We start from the raw sequence: 22,278 nt of genomic DNA, 5'->3' as shown, positions 1-22,278 counted from the left end.
AACTCTAGTTCTGCAAAAATCAATAAGAGCTAGTAATCACTGTGTGACCTCTACAGTCTCATAATTCATTGTAAACTTTTGAGCAGAAGCATGTTTTTTTTTCTTGAGGTTATACTTAGGTGTCGAGTTGCTGAGTTAGTCAGATGTTAACTGAATGACTGACTTTTTGAGTAACTGACAAACTCTTTGGTAAAATGTTCAATACCTTACTTTTAGAATGTACTTCTAATTTACTCATGATACATCTTAAATTTATATATACACTTAAAGTCACACACACACACACACACACACACACACACACAAATAACCTTCTGCATATGTATGCAGAAAGTGAGCTTCTATGTGGAGGAAAGACTTTAGTGAGAAAGGACAGGGGCCAGAAAATGGGAGTGGTGGGAGAAGGTAAACTGTATATGAAAATGAGATAATGAAATCATTACTTCATTCTAATTTTTAAAAACGAATGGTCAGAAAACCTCAAAATATATGTTAGGGCAATTAGTAGCTGAAACAACTCAATGAATCTAAAGGCCTCACTGGCCCTTGCAAAAAATGCAAAGTAGGAAATTACACCACCACAATATTATGTAGGGGGAACATTCAGATTTCCACATCTTAAGGAGTTTTTTGTTTTTCTTTTGTTTTTGTGTTTTTTCGAAAGATTAACATATGCTCATGTATTCCGATAACATACCAAATCATTTAAATTTTCTTTGACAATAACTTATCAGCCTATATAAAACATTTAAAATTCACTGTACACTTTGACCCAGTGTCTTCACTTATCTGAATATCTAATAAGACAATTAAAACAATAGACCATAGTAGACAAAACATGTTAACTATAACATTGTGTTGAGTGTATGAAACCAAAATGAATGATATTAACTAATAAGACAATAACTGAATACAACATGCTAAATCCATATTGTAGTGTGTTTTTACACATTAGTCAAGTGCACAAGAAGTTTGCAACTTGAAATTTAAATTTTAGGGTAAAATTATAATTAAAAATATTTGAACAGGAAGCATTTAAATAAAGATAATAAACATCTAATATGCAGTTTTATAGTGATTTTGAGAAGTCAAGAACCATTTAAGGACAGTGTGAAGTTTTACTCATAAACTCTAGTAATAAAAAAAAAATTAACCAAAGGTGATACAATTTTTAGAGCAAAATTGGTACTATTCATTATGTTTGTGAGTATGTATGTTGACTCAGATCACAATTGAAAGAACTTCTGCAGGGAAAATAATTTAGAATATTTGACCTACCTGCAAGCATATTTATGACATTTTGTAATTTTAAAAAGATCTATGTGTGTGTATGTATGTATGTATGTATGTATGTATGTATGTATGTATGCATGCTTGTATTTTCTTATCGTGTGTGTGTGTGTGTGTGTGTGTGTGTACAGGTGCCCTCACAGCGTTGGATTCATCTGGAGCTGGAGTTATAGGTGGTTGTCAGACACCTGACATGGATATTGGGAGGTGAACTCTGTAAGAATAGTATCATGCTCTTAACTGCTGAGTCATTTCTCCAGCTCTGTTTTGTGCTTTTAATGGAGAAAAACTGGATAAATATACATTATAGAGGTCCAATTATATGTAAACGATCACATCTGCACAATGGTGTTATAGTATAGAAATGAATTACACAGCTATAGTTATCCATAAGTATGCCACAGAGCATGATAGTTACGTGTTGTGATGTTGAAAAGCCACATCACAAAACCATGTCTGGAGCTAGAGAGACAGTTCAGCATTATGAGTACAGGCTGCTCTTGCAAAGGACCCAGGTTCAGTTTCCAGCACCAACATGGTGGCTCAGAACCATATGTAATCCCAGTTTCAGGAGATCCAACATCCTTTTGTGGCCTCTGCATCACTAGGCACACATACATACATGCAGGCACAACACACATGCATATAAGTAAAAATAAATAAATCTAAAAAATAAAACCAGGTTCATACAGTATACCTATGTTTTAGCTTTAAAAATGCACTTGGAGGGTGAGGATATAACTCAGTTTGTTGAATACCTGCCTGGCATGCACAAATCTGGGTTTGTACCACAGCTCTACATAAATGGGGAGTGGGGGTGCATGCCTGTAATCTCAGAGCTTGTGAGGTGGAGGCAGAAGGGTCTGGAGTTCAAGGTCATCCTGAACTACACAATGAGTTTCCAGATAATCTAGGCTGCATGTGACTCTGTTTCAAAGCACATTTAAAAATGCAATTTGTGCATAAGAACATAGAATAGCTTTTGGAAATTGTTGCTTTAAAATTTTAATAGTAATTATCTCAGTGTGGAAGAAGGTCTTGTTTTTCATGTTTCTGTCTGCTTTCAACTTTCTGTGCTAAACATGATTTCTTTTTTTAATAAAAATAATTTCTCATATTTTATAATACTGAACTAGTGGTGAGAGATGGTTTCTTTGAATTCCTGCCTCCTTTTTGTGACTTGTACCAAGCACAAGTCTTGTGATACCCCTTGGGGGCCAAGTTCATATTTACATCTTACAAAAATTACAAAAATTTCCACATCTCCAGATTCTCACCCTCTGAACCTGGCATGTCACTTTCGATTTATTACAAGGTTTTATAATTGTCTTTTGTAGGTTCAATGCCCTTCAGTATCTTAGGAGCAACCTGATAGCTTATTATGAGCTGAATTGCATGTACCTATTTGATGACAGTGTTTGACATAAGTACTTGGACCTGTTAGGATTTGTAAATTGCCTGTCAACTGATTTGAAACTAATTCTGCCTTTGGGTCACACTCACAAGCTCCATCACTACCTTATAAAAAGTTTTACTTGAGTCTTTGCTTCAAATCCATAGAGATTAACACAGCCCTCTAAGGTCCAGCTCTTGGATTTAAGTTGGCTCTTCTACTTGGAGCTGAGTAGAAGTACAGAATTTTCTTGAAAATGCAGAAGTAGAGAAATGTGAGTAGTTGATAAGTCACTGCCAAGAACTAAAGAGAACTTTCCCAAACACTTGGCTTTGAATTAATTGTCCAGTCACTTAAGTCTCTGACATCTTAGCTTATGTCTATATAAGAAACTGGATTTTCTTGAAGAAGAATAAAGAAAGACCCACTTCGACTTAACAGAGAGGTAAGCAAAGTCTGATTACATTATTTCAGAGAGGACGAAAGATTTTCCTCCTATGGGATGTCTATAGATGCTTGGTATGGCCTGGATGGCACACAGACTTCTTTGGAATGAATCTCCATAGCAACCATAAGAATTCAAGGTTATCTATGAAACCAGAAAGATCATGGGAGGATAGATCAGCTGGGTGGGGAATGGGAGAATCAAGGGATGAAATGAAAGAGGTGAATATGTTTAAACCTCATAATACCTTCAAAAGCAATTGCGTATATTTATTTCAACACTGTGTAACAATTATATACCAATAGGATATTTTTAGAAAGAAAAAATGGTAACAGCTTCATGCTGGAGATGAATATATGAGCTTCGTAATCCAGAACCTATGCAGACAACAGTGGATTAGAAACAGCTTAGTGTCATTTCTGCACTGTACTTTTAAGTTGGCCATCTATCTCAAGCTGATATTCAAAAAATCAACTTATTAGGTCAGTAACAGTATTAAAAGGACACAGAACAGAACACCTTTGCTTATATCTCTCATAAGTAAAGACGCCATCAAACCTAGCTGGGTGATGTAAAGGTGAGTGTTATCTTGTTAAACTTTCAAAATGTCCTTGATGTTTATGTATGCATGCCACTGTGATGTATTCACGATGGAACATGCTTTCTTATTCTTACCACAGTAAAAGTACTTACAGAGCATGCTGTAGCTTGCCATCTCTAAGTCACCCAATACCTGATACACAGGCAACAGGTGAAAGCTATGATATAGTGTCTTATGTAGTAGATAATTCAAAAGAAGGCACCATTAGAGCTGGGCATGGTGATGCATGCCTGTCATCTCAGATCTCAGGAAGCAGAGGCATAGATCAAGATTACATTTTGCTATATAATGAGTTTGAAGCCAGGATGGACTTCATTAGTTGCTGTTTCATTCTGTACCCATGCTTTGAAACATCTTTGACGCTTCCCAAATTGTCCAGTACCTTTTACTATACCATTATTGCTCTTAAGAAAATCAGACAGGGTCATAGGGCATCTTATGTTATCAGAGAGGTGAGGTAATATAAAGAAGCCTTTACAAGAAGTTATATCAGCTGCAGGGAGTACATAATGGAAAGGATGAGAGATAAATGACCAAGGGATAAGTGGACCAGACGAGGAAATCAATCCAAGTGAGGAGGAAAAGCATGTAGAGGAAGATTAACAAGACCTAATTTCAGAACCACGGTCAGCTCCAGGAGCCCAGTGCAGGGTCCCAGGTCCCAGGAACCGATATGGCTTCAGTACCAGAGACAGCTCTAGGAGCCACTGAACTCCGGTTTCAGGTACAACACACTGCTGGTGACACTGGTTTGGTTTCTGGTTATTCATCCTGACTGGTGCAAAGTGTGGTGGCCGGAAAGCACTTTTAGCACTGTCTTTGAGTCTCATTAGGCCAGTCTGGAAGAAAAAGTATTGCTTTTGCGTTTATAAACAATATTTTTAAATTAAAAATGACGTGTGTGTGTGTGTGTGTAGTGTGTGTGTGTGTGTGTGGTGTGTGTGTGTAGTGTGTGTGTGTAGTGTGTGTGTGTAGTGTGTGCTGTGTGTGTGTGGTGTGTGTGTGTAGTGTGTGTGTGTGTAGTGTGTGTGTGTAGTGTGTGTGTAGTGTGTGTGTGTGTAGTGTGTGTGTGTAAGACACTTGTGAGTCCATTGTATTTTTCCACCAAGTGAGTGTTACAGATCAAATTTGGGCCATTAGTCTGGGTGGCAAAACTCTTTACTCACTCACTGGATCATCAAAATTTATCATCATCATCATCATCATCATCATCATCATCATCATCATCATCATCGCGTGTTTGTGTTTATAACAGGGGAGGGATGCAGGCACACACATTCCGCAGCATGCATATGAACATTAAAAGTCAACCTTGGTGAGTCAGTTCTTTCGTGGCCCAAAGCTTCCAGGACTGGAACTAGGATTGCTAGGCGTCACACGCCGAGCTCTGTGCCATCTTTCCAGCCTCTAAGGTACTTTGTATAAATGATTAATACCAGTTGGATGGCTATGTGGTTTTCTTTTAACTCAGGTTTATGTTTATTAAAATAGATTAAAATAGCAGCTCTAGGACAGTGGCTCTCAACCCCCGGGACACACACACACACACGCGCACGCAGAGGACCTGGCGCATACCTGTGCTGGCCCTGTGCTTGCTGCTTCAGTCTCCGTGAGCTCATTAAATTATTGATGAGACAGATGTTTTAAATGCTTTTCCTTTATTATTGTTGTTTTATGTACACCTAAGGCTATAATGACATGCCTCTGCACCGTTTTCTAAAATTTTAGGGATTTTTGTTTCACATAAATGTTAAAATTTGGCAATTTCATACATGTATACATGTAATGCTATGAACAGGTTCTCCCCAGTCGCCCTCTCTTATTCTCCTCCCACTCTTGACTGTTCCTTCATTTTTTTACAACTAGACCCTTCCTATTTTGGGGTCACACTTTATGTGCAGTTCTATCTTGCATAGGTAGCCATAGCTGTGTCGTGTTCTGGACTGCATTATCCAGATGCAGACAGCAATTCACCGGACTCCTCCCCATACCCCAGTCGTGAGATTCTTTCTCCCTATGTTTGGTATGAGGGACTTCTCTGGCCAGAGAAGCTTATTCTTCTGCAATAGGTAGCAGTTAATACAGAAACGCAACTCCTCAAATGCTGGGATAAATGACTAGTGAGTGCTCAGACATTAACAGGAAATCCACATCACATTTATGTTTTTATTTGATCAATGATTAAGCTTCTTGTGTGTGTGTGTGTGTGTGTGTGTGTGTGTTCACATGTTATAGGCGTTTTCTTGCCTTTCTTGTTTGGTGTGGATAAACTAATTATCCAGGCACAGACTTTCCTGACCCATGTGGAGTGGTTTCCCACAATTTCAGCACTCAGCTGGGTTTATTTCCTTTCTTGTCATCAAGAATAAACCAAAACATTACTTTCCTGCTCAGTGAAGTGTTCTTTGAGTCTTAAAATAGCTGCCAGGCCTGGACATCCATATGCATCTTTGTCCTGCACTATTACTTTAGCATACATTCTCTGACATTCTCTCAATGTGTGTTCGTGTGTGTGTGTGTGTTTGTGTGTGTGCATATGTGTGTGTATGTGTGTTCATATGTATGTGCATGTGTGCACACATGTGGAATTGATATTGGGAGACTTCCTAAGTCTTTCTCCACTGTAGCTTTGGAGACAGGGTCTTTCACTGACCTGTGGATATAAGTTTGGCTAAACTACCTGGCCAGTAACTACAGGGATTCAACCATTTCATCCCCAATGACAGTGCTGGAGTTAAAGCTGCTGCATATTCAATATCAGGTCCTCATGCCTGTGAGACAGACACTTTAATGACAGATATTTCCCTAGTGCCTACTGTCATATTTTTACATTTTACCATCTGTTTGAGTTTTTAAAAAATCTCTCATTACCTAGAATATTAAAATATCATAAGGTTGCTAACACTCATTTCCCCCCACCATTTTATTACAGGCACCCAGTATGGATAATATGCTAGACATTTGCTAGTGAATGTGCACAAACACTGTACTCTTCACATTTGATACTGTATCCCCTGGTATCAGTAGCACAGAATAGGACTTGCCATCACTTCTTTGAACATACTACTTACTGTTCATGATCTCCAGAACAGTTCCATGTGTGCATGGTTTGATCAATGCCTATACATATAAAGTAGTAAAACACACCTGATGTTTATGCTTTGAATATTCTGTAGACCCTAAATCATGCTGACTATGCCCAGTTTCTTTTCTTTACAAAGACTGCTGGGCATGGAAGAGATAGGATACTGGGTAAGAGTGTTTGCTAATCAAGCACGAGGACCCAGATTTGTATATTCAGAACTCACATAAAAAGCCTGGTATGGTATCAGGTGCCTGTTATTCTGGCATGGAAAGGCAGAGACAAGTGGATTTTTGGAGCTCATTGGGTAGCCTAACCAAATCTGTGGGCTTACAGTTCAGTGAGATACCCTGTCTGAAGACAAAAAGGTGGAGAGAATTAGAGGAAGACCCTGATATTGCACTATGGTCTCTGTATATATGTTCACAGATGCATATGCACACTCATGTGCATGCAAAACACACATGCACAGGCACACGCATACACGTGCAGACACAGAGACATACTTAAGCATGCACAAATACGCATATGCATATATGAACACACAGAGAGATTTAAACACCTATGCTATTCTGCAAGGATTTTCTTCATCCAAATCTTATGAGTCACAGTTACTATATTGTTCTAATAAGGGTGAGGGGCTGGATAGATGGTGTAGTGCTTAAGAGCTCTTGTTGCTTTTGCAGAGAACCCAGATTTGATTTTTTAGCACCCACATAGCAACTCAACAACCATTCTAAGCTCCAGTTCCAGGTAATCCAATGCATTATACTGACCTTTGGCATGCACTGGGTGCACATATGTATATGCAAGTCAAATACTCATATACATCAAACAAATAAATCTAAATGTTTCTCCTCTGTCCACCTGTTCTGCATTCACATGGCCCTGACAGAACTTGTCAATTTCATCCTTGCCATCTCATCTTCTGTGGGTCATATACCCATGAAGGAAATTGACACAGAAAGATTATTAATATAATACTGGTATTTATCTGTCTGTCTATCTATCTATCTATCTATCTATCTATCTATCTATCTATCTATTCATCCATCCATCCATCTTTCCTTTATAAATGATGACAATTAAGAAAGATATACTCAGAAAAGGTCATTGTAAGTCTTATTTGAAATAGAGCATATAACTTCTGAGATCTTGGGAGGATTTTGGAAAAAGAACTATGCCCAGAAATGATCATTTAAGGTTATAAAAGCAAGGAAATATTCCTTATTTTATAAAACACGATCTTATCTATTGCTATATTTAAGTGTCATGAAGGGTCTGGGATGTGGTTCAGTAGTACAGTTCTTATGTAAGATGAGCAAAGCCCTGGGTTCAGTTCTCAACTGTGCAAAAACAAAACAAAACAAAACCTAAACATTCACAAGCACTGGGGGCTTTGTGAAGATGGATTTCACTCTGTCTAATTTCTTTTAGACTTATTTATTTTATATTATGTATATGATGATTTTGCCTTTATGTGCATCCCTTAGAAGAAGGTAATCAATCACCTGGAACTGGAGTTACAGATGTCTGTGAACTGCCATGTGGGTGCTGGGAATCAAACTAAGGTCTTCTACAAGAGCAGCCAGTGCTCTTAACTAACAAGTCATCTTACAGCCTCTTGGCTCAGTTTTTACCAATACAGTAAATACAGTTTGGGGCTCACAAACATTGGATATCTTTCTTAAAATGAAAGTCTCAGTAAACTCCTGGGTGTGTCAGTTTTCCATTTCTGATTTTGCAGTTGTCCAATTTCTCCTTATTCCTTTGCCTGACACAGGCCAAGCCTTTGCTAAGTCAGTTCAACTCTAAGAAGCTTTAACCATAGATGCCTTTATACTTTGGAATGGACTGGTGTCTTTATAAACCTATTTCTTTTTTCACGTAGATGGAGAGATCACTACAGCTGGCCAATTGGTCTATTGACCAGGATTTTATCCTGCTGGGTTTGTCTGCCAGTAAAGACATCAGGGACGGCCTGTTTGTTATCTTTCTGACTCTTTACCTGCTGATCCTCTTAGAGAATATGCTAGTTATCTACCTCATCATCAGCCACTGTGAGTTGCTCCACAAACCCATGTACTTCTTCCTGGGCAACCTCAGCTGTCTGGAAATGTGCTATGTGTCAGTCACCATGCCCACCCTACTTGTGGGCCTGAGGTCCAGCCCTTACCATATGTCCTTCTCATTCTGCATGGCTCAACTGTTTTTATTCATCTCTCTCATTGGCACCAAGTGCACTCTTCTGGCCTCCATGGCCTATGACCGCTACGTGGCCATTTGCCGTCCACTGCACTACTCACTGATCATGAGGCCCCAGGTCTGTTGGGGATTGTCCTTGTTCTCCTGGGTGGGTGGACTGTTGGTTTCTGTGATCAAGACTACATGCATTGCAAGTATGTCCTACTGTGGCCCCAATGTCCTCAACCACTTCTTCTGTGATGTATCTCCACTGCTCAACTTGTCCTGCACCCATGTGGCTCTTACAGAGCTGATCGACTTTATTTCAGCCATTGTCATCTTCTGTGGGTCATTGCTCATTGCTCTGGCCTCCTATGTGGCCATCGGCCGGGTGCTGCTCCAAATGCCTTCAGCAGCTGCAAGCCACAAAGCCCTCTCTACATGTGCCTCCCACCTCCTTGTAATGGGTCTTTTTTACTCTGTGGTCCTCTTTATGTATTCCAGGCCCAGCCATGTCAAATCCACAGACCTCAACAAGGTGCTATCAGTCATCTATACGGTGGCCACGCCAATGTGCAGCCCAATCATCTACTGCTTGAGGAATAGGGAGGTCCATGCAGTGTTGAAGAGAACCCCTTGTCTGTGCTGAGATTCTTGAGAGAGCTGATGCCATTTCTCTCCTAGTTTGAAAAGCAATTCATGGACAAATATGCATAAAAATTTCAAAGGCAGAGAGAAACATGGTAGGCATTTCTGGAACATTGTATAAATGGACTTCTTAAAGACAACATGAAAAATAAGAATATTATGGGGACTAAAAGGATGGCTCAGTGAATAAAGACAATTTCTCTCAAGCCTGATGGCCTGAGTCTCTAGGACTCACATTAATAACGTATATATGATACATTAATAAAAGCGGCAGACTGATAGCCACAGGTTGACCTCTGATCTTCACACATACATGGTGGCATGTATATATCCCAATATACAGACAGAAAAAAGTGTCTTAGGATTACTTTTGCTGGTGACAAAACACCATGACTGAAGCAACTTGGTGGCAGAAAGGGTTTATTTGGCTTCCATTTCCACATTATTGTTTATTATTGAAGGAAGTCAGGACAGGAACTCAGAGCAGAAATCTGGAGGGTGGAGTGGATTTAAAGATCACAAAGAGTGCTGCTTACTCAACATGGTTTATACAACTCAGGATAATCAGCCTATGGTGTGACAACACCCATAATAGGCTGGTCCCTCCCACATTAATTATTAATTAAGTTCCACATGCTTGCCTGTAGCCAGATCTTATGGAAACACTTTATCCATTAAGGTTCTCTCCTCCAGATGACTATAGCTTGTGTCAAGGTGATATAAAACTTGCCAGCACAGAAGAAAAAGAAAGAAGAATGGAAGGAAGGAAAGAAGAAAGAGAGGAAGGAAGGGAACGTTCCTGAATAAAAACAAAACAAAAATAGTTGTGAAGAGGAATATCACAAAGAAATATATCTACCCAGTAAATGCCAGAAAGATTAACATCTTGTCTATTAAATGCAAACTTGAGAAAAGGTTATCATTTATTCTTTGCATCCTAATGTACATATGCTATGTATGTCTGTAATTACAAACAGTGAACAAAATATACATATATAAATGGTCACTGCAAAACTATGACATTTGGAAAAGATACTATACAAATAAATCTCAAAATAATTGGAAATAGCTCAAAGATACATTTAAAGATTATTTACATTTATACTATACATGTTGTGAAAGGATTAAACTGCATCTGTGGTTACTGACATGGGAAAGACAATAAAGGTAGGTGGTTGAGCTGAAAATAAAAGAGACAATTACATGATTGTGTCATTCTTATAAGACAGCAATGTCAATGTTAGAGTTAGGAGTAACTATTTACACTAATATGTATCTAGAAAGGATTCTGAAAGAATATGTTATATATTATAGTTAATCACTGCTAGAACTGTTTTCTTAATGAACACAACCACGGGAAACTTGAATTTTCTATTTTATATGCTTACTATTTTGCATTAAGTTTGTATTAGCTTCATAATTGAATTAATAAATTAATGAATTAAAAGAGGGAATAAGCTATATTTGGTAGCTCATGCCTTACATCTCAGCACTCTGGAGGCAGTTTTCTGTGAGTTCATGACCAGCCTGGTCTAAAAAGCAAGTTCCAGGCTAGCCAGGGTTACATAGTGAGATGCTGTCTGAAAAAAAAGAGGAAATGAAAATAAAAGAATGACCTTGACTTAATGACTTGCTCATCATACTGGAGGATTTTGGAAATTTTATTTTGAACAGTAGTTTGTGTTGACAATCACTTAAGAGAAATGGGTATGTTCTAACTATTTTTATGATACAATTAAATGATGTTAAGGGGGGGGATGAAATATACTCCCTAGCTTCACTGGCTCTTAAGTTGACTTAAAAGTTGGCAATTCTCAAGGTCCCACATCTGGGCAATACACTGTTACCATCTTACTGTATTTCCTGTAGATAATAGAATTCAGGTTCTCATTCTCATAGGAAAGAACTTTATCAACTGAACTATCTCCCAGCCCTGTGACTGACATTTTTTTCATCAGACATGAATAACCACCTTTTTAATGATGTCATAGTATCCCAAGGTATTAATGTTTTGTACACAGACAACCTGCTGTTAGTTTCTTGGTATTTCTTTAGGGATATGGACAATGGAAGCTTGCTCATGTTAATTCAGGCAGCACTAGTTGAGCTCAGAGGAGGAAGAAAGAACACATGAATGTGGAAGGATGGAATGTTTGGGAGGTAACAAGGATTGGGAGTGGTGGTATTGATATAGTCAAGATACACTGTATACATAAATGTAGATGTTGAAGAATAAATAGAAGTCATTTTAGATTTTTAAAATGGTATTCACAGAGGCTGGAGAGATGTAACAACTGTTTAGAGCACTGATTGTCCCTCCAGAGGACCCATATTTAATTTCCAGTACCCATATGGTGCCTCACAACTGTCTGTAACTACAGTGTCAGAGGACTCAGTGCTACCTTCTGGCTTCTATGGGTATTCGTCACTTACACCTGTATACATATACATGCAGGAAAATATTCACATACAAATAATAGCAATTAAAAATTAATAGTAATTAATTAAAAAATTAAAAATGTTTTCAATTGCATTAGATCAAAGACTTCAAAGCAGAATCAACCCACATGCCCATTAACTGGTAAAGGGGGACATCACACAATGTAATGTTATTTGAGTATAAAGAGAAATAAATTACTAATTTATGCAGCAATGTATACAGCTTTCAAAATATGTCAGTCACAATAGCCACACATGGCATAAATACATTATTATAAAGTTTCTAGAACTGACGAATCTACAGAAACAATATAGACTGTTGGTTTCTTGGGGCTTGGGGCAGTAGTTGGTGGATATTAAGAATTATCTAATAGGTCTGAGTTTGTTTTGGGGACAAATAAAATATTTTGGATTTAGCAGTGTTGATGGCTGCATAAGGAAGCAAAAAAGAAAGCACTGCATTGTATATAAAAGATGAAATATATGGTGTGTGAATTGTATTTTTTAAAATAGATACTAGTAATTTAAGGTCCCTCCCCAGGGACCCGACCCAATCATAGGGACAATCTCAGGACCAGTGCATGGTTCTGTGGAGAGCTACTTGTACCTCCTTGTTCCGCAGACAGTAGATGACTGGGTTGCACATGGGGGTGACTACTGTGTAGATGACAGACAACACCTTGTTGAGATCCATGGCTTCTATGCGTTTGGGGCGGGCATAGATGAAAATAGTGACTGAGTAGAATATACCCACCACAACCAGGTGGGAGGCACAGGTGGAGAAGGCCTTGTAGCGGGCGGTGGTAGAAGGCATGCGCAGAACTGCCCTGCCAATAGCCACATAGGAGGCCATAGTTGTGAGGAAGCAACCCCAAAGGATGACAATGGCTGAAATGAAGTCTACCAGCTCTGTGAGGGCCACATGAGTGCATGACAGGTTGAGTAATGGGGAGACATCACAGAAGAAATGGTTGAGGACATTGGGGCCACAGTAGGACAGGGTGGCAATGCAGGTGGTCTTGACCATAGAGACCAGTAGCCCACCTAGCCATGAAGTCATAGCCAAGCCCAGACAGACCTGGGGTCTCATGAGTACTGGGTAGTGTAGTGGGCGGCAGATGGCCACATAGCGGTCATAAGCCATGGATGCCAGAAGGATGCACTCTGTGCCCACAAGGACAATGAAGAAGAAGAGTTGTGTCATACAAGCTATGAAGTGAATATGGTAGAGTCCATTCCATAGTCCCATGAGTAGGGTGGGCATGGTGACAGACACATAGCACATCTCCAGGCAGCTGAGGTTGCCCAGGAAGAAGTACATGGGCTTGTGGAGCTCTCTGTGACTGCAGATGAGGTAGATGATGAGTGTGTTCTCCAGGAGTGTAAGTAGGTAGAGAGTCAGGAAGACAGCAAATAGGGCATCCCTTATGTCCAGCCTTGTGGACAATCCCAGCAAGAGGAACTGCTGAACCCTGGTCATGTTGGCCAACTCCAGGGACCTCTCCATCTGCAGAGAGACAAGCCAATTGTTATCATCTGTCCTTCAGAAGCATCATAGTGAAAGTAGAAGGATGTTCACAGTGCATTTTACCTCTAGTGGTCATTTCCAGGGATCTCTCCATCTGTAGAGAGACAAAGAAAACTGTTGACATTCTATCCCTGGTGATACATAGCAATAAAATATTTTTAGAAAGATATTCAGAGTACTGGAAGATCTCCAACACGTTGGTCAGTCTAACGTCTGTTGGAGTTGTTACAGCGGATTTATGGGACACTATGTGAGTATGACATCTCACTGTTATTGAGTCTATGACTTCATACAGAGTCACCTAAGATGTGGGAGAATCATGCATGATGTTTCTCAGAATGTATTACAACAAAGCAAGTGAATCAATGAATAGTAAATTCCTCCTTCATATAAAGACTAAATAATGGGTCAGGTGTAGTGGTTGTTTAATTCCAGCCCTTGGCAGGGCCAGGCATATCTCTGTGAGTTGGAGGCTTGCCTGGCCGGTGAATCCCAGGTCAGCCAGTGAGATTGTATCTAATATATATTATATATAATACATACATTATGCACAAATATATTATATATTTATATAATTGTATATGTATAATATATGTACTATATATAAATATAGGCATATATTCATACACAAACACATATATGTTTGGAAGAGGGCTCAGTGAAAAAAGTGATTGTTGACTAAGCATGAAAACATGATTTTTACATCCTAAGAAACCCCATGAAGCTAGACACTGTGGCATATTTGTGTAGTTCCAATACCCTTATGGCTAGCTGGGAGGCAGCAAAAAGAGAATTCCCTGAAGCCCAAGGGCCAGGTAGCCTGGTTTATACACTGATGAACATGAAACACTAATTTAAACAAGGTTGACCATGAGAACTGACACTTGAGGTTGTCTTCTGACCTCCACATCCATGTGTGCACTTGTGAGTGTACAGAAACACACACTACAAATATATATGTGTATGTGTGTGTGTGTGTATACACACACACATATCATCAAGATAAAAATTATACTTTGTCAGTATTATGTAGTCTTTTTGGCCATGTTTTGATTTTGTTCAGTAAGTTACACATGCATTGAGACTATTCTAAGCCAGATGGTCATGGTGCACACCTTTTATACCAGTATTCCTGAAGTAAAGAAGGCAGATTGCTGTGAGTTCGAGGTCATCCATGTCTACAGAGCAAATTCCAGGACTGCCAAAACTTCCAAAATAAAATCTAGCTTGAAAAGCAAAAACTAAAACAAAACAAAGCAAAATAAAATAAAATAAAACAAGAGAGTACTCTATAAACCTTAGAGCAATAGTCTCTCTCCTTATTCCTCTTTCTCCTCCTCTTTCTCTCCCTTCTCCTCTCCTCCTCCCTTTTGATTCTTTCAAAAAAACACTGTGAAAAATGCTGTCATTACCCATATTTTATACGAAAGACACTATAGATCATAGCACTAATATGGGGCCAAAGGGACCACTCAGTGGTTAAAGCAGCTTGCTACCAAGTCTGACAACCCGGGTTTGATCCCTGGCCCATTCCTGTTGGGGAAAGTGAGAACAGATTCCTGACACAGCTGTCTGTTTACTTCTACACATGCCATGTATGTCACCAGCACACATGTGACAGACTCTCTCTCTCTCTCTCTCTCTCTCTCTCTCTCTCCCTTTCTCTCTCTCTCTCTCTCTCTCTCTCCCTTTCTCTCTCTCTCTCCCTTTCTCTCTCTCTCTCTCTCTCTCTCTCTCTCTCTCTCTCTCTCTCTCTCTCTCCATTTTTTCATTAGAGATTAAAACTCAATTAAAATGGCTTGCTCTAAATTGTACAACCAACATGGGAAATGGGAGTAAATCTCTGGATGATTCAAGCCCCTGTCCAGCCACAGTCTCTAATTGTTATTCCCTGGTCAGTGCTGTTCTATGGCAGCCACAGAAGCATCAAATGATAAAACACTATGGCACTAGTAATAGTCACTATGTACTATGCTCTTCTTTGGGTCAAAGTCTCTGTTGTTGCTTCCCAAAATTTAGCCCTTTAAAGCTTTATGAGTCTGGATAAAGATGTCTTATCATTGCATCATCACAGCAGACGTCAGGATTGAAAAGAGCCATACTCGACCAAACGTCATCTGGAACCCTGGTGCACGGAGGCTCCCGGAAAGAGCGGCGCAGATCTTCCCGGTTGCTGCCGCCTCGGAGAGGACTTAGGCAGTACCCCACGAGCAAACTTGAGCCTTGGAACCGCAGGTAGGACCAACTTTTCCCCTGCAAGAAACCTGCCTGGTGAACTCAGGACACACGGAGGCGGAATTCCTCTGGGACCGGGCGCTTCCTGTGTTTGCCGGAAGTCCCACGCCCGCGGATCCCGGCCCGCAGCGGCTCTCTGCTCCCAGACCCCGTGGGAGAGAGACCTCGCCGCCTGATCAGGTGGGCACTCCTGAGGCTGCAGAGCGGAGGAGACCGCCGACGCTGCCCACCCCTGCCCACATCCCTGGCCCAAGAGGCAACTGTATGGGGCCTCTGGGTTCCCGTGGGGGAGGGCCCAGGGGCGGCGGGACCCCTGCGCCTGGGACACCGCCGGAACCTGAAGGAAACAGACCGGATGAACGGTTCTCTGCACCCAGGTCCCGTGGGAGGGAGAGCTGGACCTTCGGAGGGGCAGGCACGCCTGGGAAACCAGAGGAGACTGCACTCTGTGCACATCCAGACGCCAGAGGAGAACACCGGACGCCATCTGGAACCCTGGTGCACGGAGGCTCCCGGAAGGGGCGGCGCAGGTCTTCCCGGTTGCTGCCGCCGCGGAGAGGACTTGGGCAGTACCCCATGAGCGAACTTGAGCCTTGGAACCACAGGTAGGACCAACTTTTCCCCTGCGGGAAACCTGCCTGGTGAACTCAAGACACAGGCCCACAGGAACAGCTGAAGACCTGTAGAGAGGAAAAACTACACGCCCGAAAGCAGAACACTCTGTCCCCATAACTGGCTGAAAGAAAACAGGAAAACAGGTCTACAGCACTCCTGACACACAGGCTTATAGGACAGTCTAGCCACGGTCAGAAATAGCAGAACAAAGTAACACTAGAGATAATCTGATGGCGAGAGGCAAGCGCAGGAACCCAAGCAACAGAAACCAAGACTACATGGCATCATCGGAGCCCAATTCTCTCACCAAAGCAAACACGGAATATCCAAACACACCAGAAAAGCAAGATCTAGTTTCAAAATCATATCTGATCATGATGCTGGAGGACTTCAAGAAAGACATAAAGAACTCCCTTAGAGAACAAGTAGAAGCCTACAGAGAGGAATCGCAAAAATCCCTGAAAGAATTCCAGGAAAACACAATCAAACAGTTGAAGGAACTAAAAATGGAAATAGAAGCAATCAAGAAAGAACACATGGAAACAACCCTGGACATAGAAAATCAAAAGAAAAGACAAGGAGCTGTAGATACAAGCTTCACCAACAGAATACAAGAGATGGAAGAGAGAATCTCGGGAGCAGAAGATTCCATAGAAATCATTGACTCAACTGTCAAAGATAATGTAAAGCGGAAAAAGCTACTGGTCCAAAACATACAGGAAATCCAGGACTCAATGAGAAGATCAAACCTAAGGATAATAGGTATAGAAGAGAGTGAAGACTCCCAGCTCAAAGGACCAGTAAATATCTTCAACAAAATCATAGAAGAAAACTTCCCTAACCTAAAAAAAGAGATACCCATAGGCATACAAGAAGCCTACAGAACTCCAAATAGATTGGACCAGAAAAGAAACACCTCCCGTCACATAATTGTCAAAACACCAAACGCACAAAATAAAGAAAGAATATTAAAAGCAGTAAGGGAAAAAGGTCAAGTAACATATAAAGGCAGACCTATCAGAATCACACCAGACTTTTCGCCAGAAACTATGAAGGCCAGAAGATCCTGGACAGATGTCATACAGACCCTAAGAGAACACAAATGCCAGTCCAGATTACTGTATCCTGCAAAACTCTCAATTAACATAGATGGAGAAACCAAGATATTCCATGACAAAACCAAATTTACACAATATCTTTCTACAAATCCAGCACTACAAAGGATAATAAAGAGTAAAGCCCAACATAAGGAGGCAAGCTATACCCTAGAAGAAGCAAGAAACTAATCGTCTTGGCAACAAAACAATGAGAATGAAAGCACACAAACATAACCTCACATCCAAATATGAATATAACAGGAAGCAATAATCACTATTCCTTAATATCTCTCAACATCAATGGCCTCAACTCCCCAATAAAAAGACATAGATTAACAAACTGGATACGCAATGAGGACCCTGCATTCTGCTGCCTACAGGAAACACATGTCAGAGACAAAGACAGACACTACCTCAGAGTGAAAGGCTGGAAAACAACTTTCCAAGCAAATGGTCAGAAGAAGCAAGCTGGAGTAGCCATTCGAATATCAAATAAAATCAATTTTCAATTAAAAGTCATCAAAAAAGATAAGGAAGGACACTTCATATTCATCAAAGGAAAAATCCACCAAGATGAACTCTCAATCCTCATCTTCGATTGGTTTATATACAAGTGTGCAATTTCTAGGCTTGAAAGTAAAATGATGCTATCTGGTGCTGGATAGAGGAGCCTTATTTTTTATTATGGCAGCTTGCTATTTTTGTAACATGGTGATTTGGTTGAACACAATAAAGTACAGTAGTAACTGATCTCCCCCTCTTCCTGGATGAGTGAGGAGATGATTAAATGTTGATGTCAGCATCCATGAGCATATTCAGATGAGCTTCTGCTTCTGTTGAAAAGGATGCTGTGTTTGATTGTGGTCCGAAGCTTTGAAGCACTACTTGGCATCTCCTTCCTTGGAGGTCTCACTGTTTAAACATAACAGATTTGATAGCTTGTTGGTAAGGTGAGGTCCAGCTTGTCTCCACTAGGTCATCTTCATGTGAATCCGGTGGTTATACGGTTTTGTTCTAGGGATATTTCATTTTTTTAATAACGGTTTTAGCTGACATTCATGGAGAGAATGAATCCTTAGAAGTGTGCCACTAGTGAAAGGAAATCCTGTCTAGAGTATGTTTCTTTACAAAGCTGTGTCACACCATCCTTTGGGCCCTCTGCTGGAAAAGTAGAATCAAGTCTCAAATAATGCCTTTTAAATTGTATCCTCTAGTATTATAGATGTAGGACAGTACTGTATCATACCTCTGTGGATGTAAAATAGCTTGTACCTGCTTTATGATACGTAGTAGTGACCGTGCTTTATCAGAGCTGTTTTTAATGATGTTGCTCAGAATGTTTTCTTTCCAGATGATGATTGAGAAGCTAATTTAAAAAAAAATGGTGCCAGGTACCACAAGAGTAACAGAACTGTGCTGTTTTCTCGGGTTTTGTTTTTTTACTTTTTTTTTTTTTAATGGAGTGTGCTGGATGTCTCTACAGTTTTGTTCAGATGACTGCAGAACCTGGAAAAGCTGTTGCTGCTGTTGATGCATAACACACTGCTATTATTAGTCTTTTTATATAAATATAAATATATATATATACAGATATATAATTTGAATTTTTTGAAACTTTAGCTGTGCTGTCAACTTTGGAAAAAAGTATCCCCGTTTACTGTGTTGAGTTGGCACTGTACAGAAATTAACAGCCATATTGGTCTAGAAATGTTGAACTTAAGTTTTTTCCATTTGTACAGGGGTAACACACTGTATTAAATATGTAAGGTCTTATATACGTGGGTTTGATTACAAAAACTAATAAAGTATTCTCTAAATTAAAAACAAAACAAAACAAAACAAAAAAAACAACAACAATAAAATTTGTATCCAAAAAAAAAGAAAAGAGCTATACTCAAGACATGGGGAAAGGGAGTGAATGAGTGGAGCTGGTTTACAAAGTGGGCTGTCATCGAAGTTCTGTGTCCTGACACCTTAGGTACCTGACAGCGAGCGAAATATGGTTTATATGCACAGTGGTGTTTTATGCAGTTGTAAAGGAGAATTAAATAATGTTTCCAGAAAAAAAGGCTGTAACTGAAGATTACCATGTTAAGGGAAATAAGTATTGAATATTTCCTCTCACACATGAAATCCAGGAATTAAATATAAAGATGGGATACATTAGGAGAAGCAGGGAGGAGAATCACAGAGAAGCAAATTTTGTTTAAAATGCTACAAGGAAATTGAATACTAAGATTTTATTTAAAAAAATCTTATAGAAGCCAATTGTTTTGGAGGTCCATTGGGTGACCATTGTAATATTGCCCACTCTCCAGGCGATGACTCCACAACCATGTGCATATGAGTAGCACTACTGGGACTTAGGGGGTTATTTTTTTAATAGAAGGAAGATATATTGGAATGGACTGGGTGGATCACAGGGAGAGGATAAGGGTGGATATGATCAAAACGTTATATTCATGTATTGAATTAAAAACATCAAAATTAGAATAATCAAATTTTAAAATTCTATATTCTTTCTTTGATTCCCTAGTATATTTCAGAATTTTGGTTTGGTCAGTTTCCCACTTTATAGGTTTAAATATTGACTTAGACAAACTAAGAAGAGCTCAATGATTTTTTTTGCCAAGTTTTCATAAGAAAGATAATATTCTTATGCCTTTACGGTAGAAGCTGTGTGTGTGTGTGTGTGTGTGTGTGTGTGTGTGTGTGTGTGTGTGTGCGCGCGCGCTCATGCGTGTAACAGTAATGAATATCTCCAGTTTTTGAAGACCATCAGAAAAGTTCACACCAGTCTTATTACCAGAAGGGTATGCCTATGCCCTTTCTCAAACAGTAATCTATATCTGAACAGCAGCAAGGGGCTGATTCTGTCTGTGTTGCTGCACATGAGCTTCCCGTTAGCTTGGACTTTTGTCTGGGTAGTAGGTCTTTCCACAAACTTACACACACAAGCACTATCAAGAGTTAGGTTCTGACAATCTGAGTTGGGTTCTATTTGTGGTTGAAAATGGAGTCTTCATCATCTAGGCTCAGGACTGAGGCCAAAATTCTGAAGAGTTTGGTAGTGGCTTCACTACGGACCACTCCCTTTCTTGTAATTCTCCCAATTTGTTCCCCCTCTTCCCTGGTTCTGTTTTGAAGTTTCATTCTCTCTCCCTTCACAATGATTCCACTCACTGCTCAACTCTTCCATGAATGTTTTCTGGGTAACATTTCCTGACTAACAGATTGAAATGTAGCAAAGTTCTCCATAAAAAAAAACCATACAAATATTTACTAGTCACCCAAAGTGTCTCAGCCCTCCAGAAAACCAGAGGACACACCCAGTCCTATCTCAGTTTTGTAATATGCAAACCACTCAGCAGCATCTGTATTGGATTCATGTGTTGTATAGCCTGATTCTGAATGCTGGCCAGAGGAATATAAGCCATAATGATTTCCCAAATCTGTGCTCTGGACAGGTTACTGGATCTCTTCAAGTATCAACTGTATGTTTTTCAAGATGAGAGACAATCATCTTTTACTCTGGTGAATATCATTTTGCTGCCCCACAATGGAAGTTGAACTATCATGTTAAATACAAGCCTTTACTGTAGGTCTTGAGCTCATAAATTAAACAGGGACAGGTTGAAGATCTCTTGTCTAAAATAAAATCCAGAGATTTTTCTCAACAACACTATTGGCTAGAAGATGGTCTTAAATAGTCATTAATTCTATTCCATTTCACATATGCTCATGAAGAAAGACTTTGAACAAAGAGAGCAGCACACGAGAGCAATGGATATATTGCCATTAGACAGGTTGAATTGTTAACACCAAAATGTTTGAAAACCTTGAAACTACATGTCTCTAGGAATGGCTTCAATTATTTCAACCTAATTTTTCTTCTCAACTATTTCCCTTCTTTGAAGTGAATAGATTTTATAATAAACTTTAGAACCCAGGTTAGTATCATTGGGATGCAAACTGAACCTTTGTGGAAACCAGAGACTTTAGTTACCCCGACAGATGATCTCTCTTTGTAAGTGCATGGTATCTAAGGAATCACCTGATTCCAGTATGCTGTCAATCTCACTATCTCTACCCATTTTTACATATATTTTATATGATGTTATCAAAAGCATTAAGTGAATGTCTTTCAAGTATTTGGATCTGATACCTAATAAACTACTGTGTGTCCTATACAAGTTTCTTTTCCTGTGGGCAAGCACACACACCTGTTATTACATATATGTAACTACAGCTCTTCAAGGCTGAATGAGTTGGGAGGGCCACAAGTTTGAGGCCACCATGATCTTGACTAAAGAAACAGTATATTCTTTCTGCTGATCCTCATTTTTAGGTAAGGTCTCACATAGCCCAGAACTTATTATCTAGTGGAAGATAATCTAGGCTTATGTCCCCCCTCCTTGCCTCTAGTTTCTGAATTCTGAGATTACAAATATGTGACATCATCCTGTCTTTATGTGGCTGGGTTCAAACCCAGGACTTCTTTCATGTTAGCCAAACAGTAGACACCTGAAATATAGCCTCATCCCTGTTATTCCTTGTTTCACCCCTTCAAAGAACTTTTCTGGGTCTTCTCACCTGCTGGTTGAATGTAGGGAGGTACAAATCCTTTCTTGCTGATGCTGAATACGGAGTAGGTTCTGGTGATGGCCAGATGGAACCAGCTGACCCTAAGGAGGGGCCGCCAAGAAATGGAACCTTTCAGT

At 39.8% G+C, this 22,278-nt stretch overlaps 2 protein-coding genes across 2 annotated transcripts; one reads left to right on the top strand and one right to left on the bottom strand.

The window, feature by feature from the left end:
• The first annotated feature begins 8,702 nt into the window (after positions 1-8,702).
• Positions 8,703-9,644, top strand: Or6z5 (olfactory receptor family 6 subfamily Z member 5). Its single transcript, NM_001000768.1, has one exon. It carries the CDS (start codon positions 8,703-8,705, stop codon positions 9,642-9,644), a length of 942 nt encoding a protein of 313 aa, NP_001000768.1.
• A 3,006-nt stretch (positions 9,645-12,650) lies between these two features.
• Or6z7 (olfactory receptor family 6 subfamily Z member 7) lies at positions 12,651-13,589 on the bottom strand. The gene has a single exon (NM_001000539.1). It carries the CDS (start codon positions 13,587-13,589, stop codon positions 12,651-12,653), a length of 939 nt encoding a protein of 312 aa, NP_001000539.1.
• Positions 13,590-22,278: the final 8,689 nt, after the last annotated feature.

Source organism: Rattus norvegicus, chromosome 1 (assembly GCF_021556685.1).
Source record: "Rattus norvegicus strain SHRSP/BbbUtx chromosome 1, alternate assembly SHRSP_T2T, whole genome shotgun sequence".
Classification (NCBI taxonomy): Eukaryota; Metazoa; Chordata; class Mammalia; order Rodentia; family Muridae; genus Rattus; species Rattus norvegicus.
Note: the sequence above shows the minus strand (reverse complement) of the source record. Positions and strands in the feature narration are given on the sequence as shown.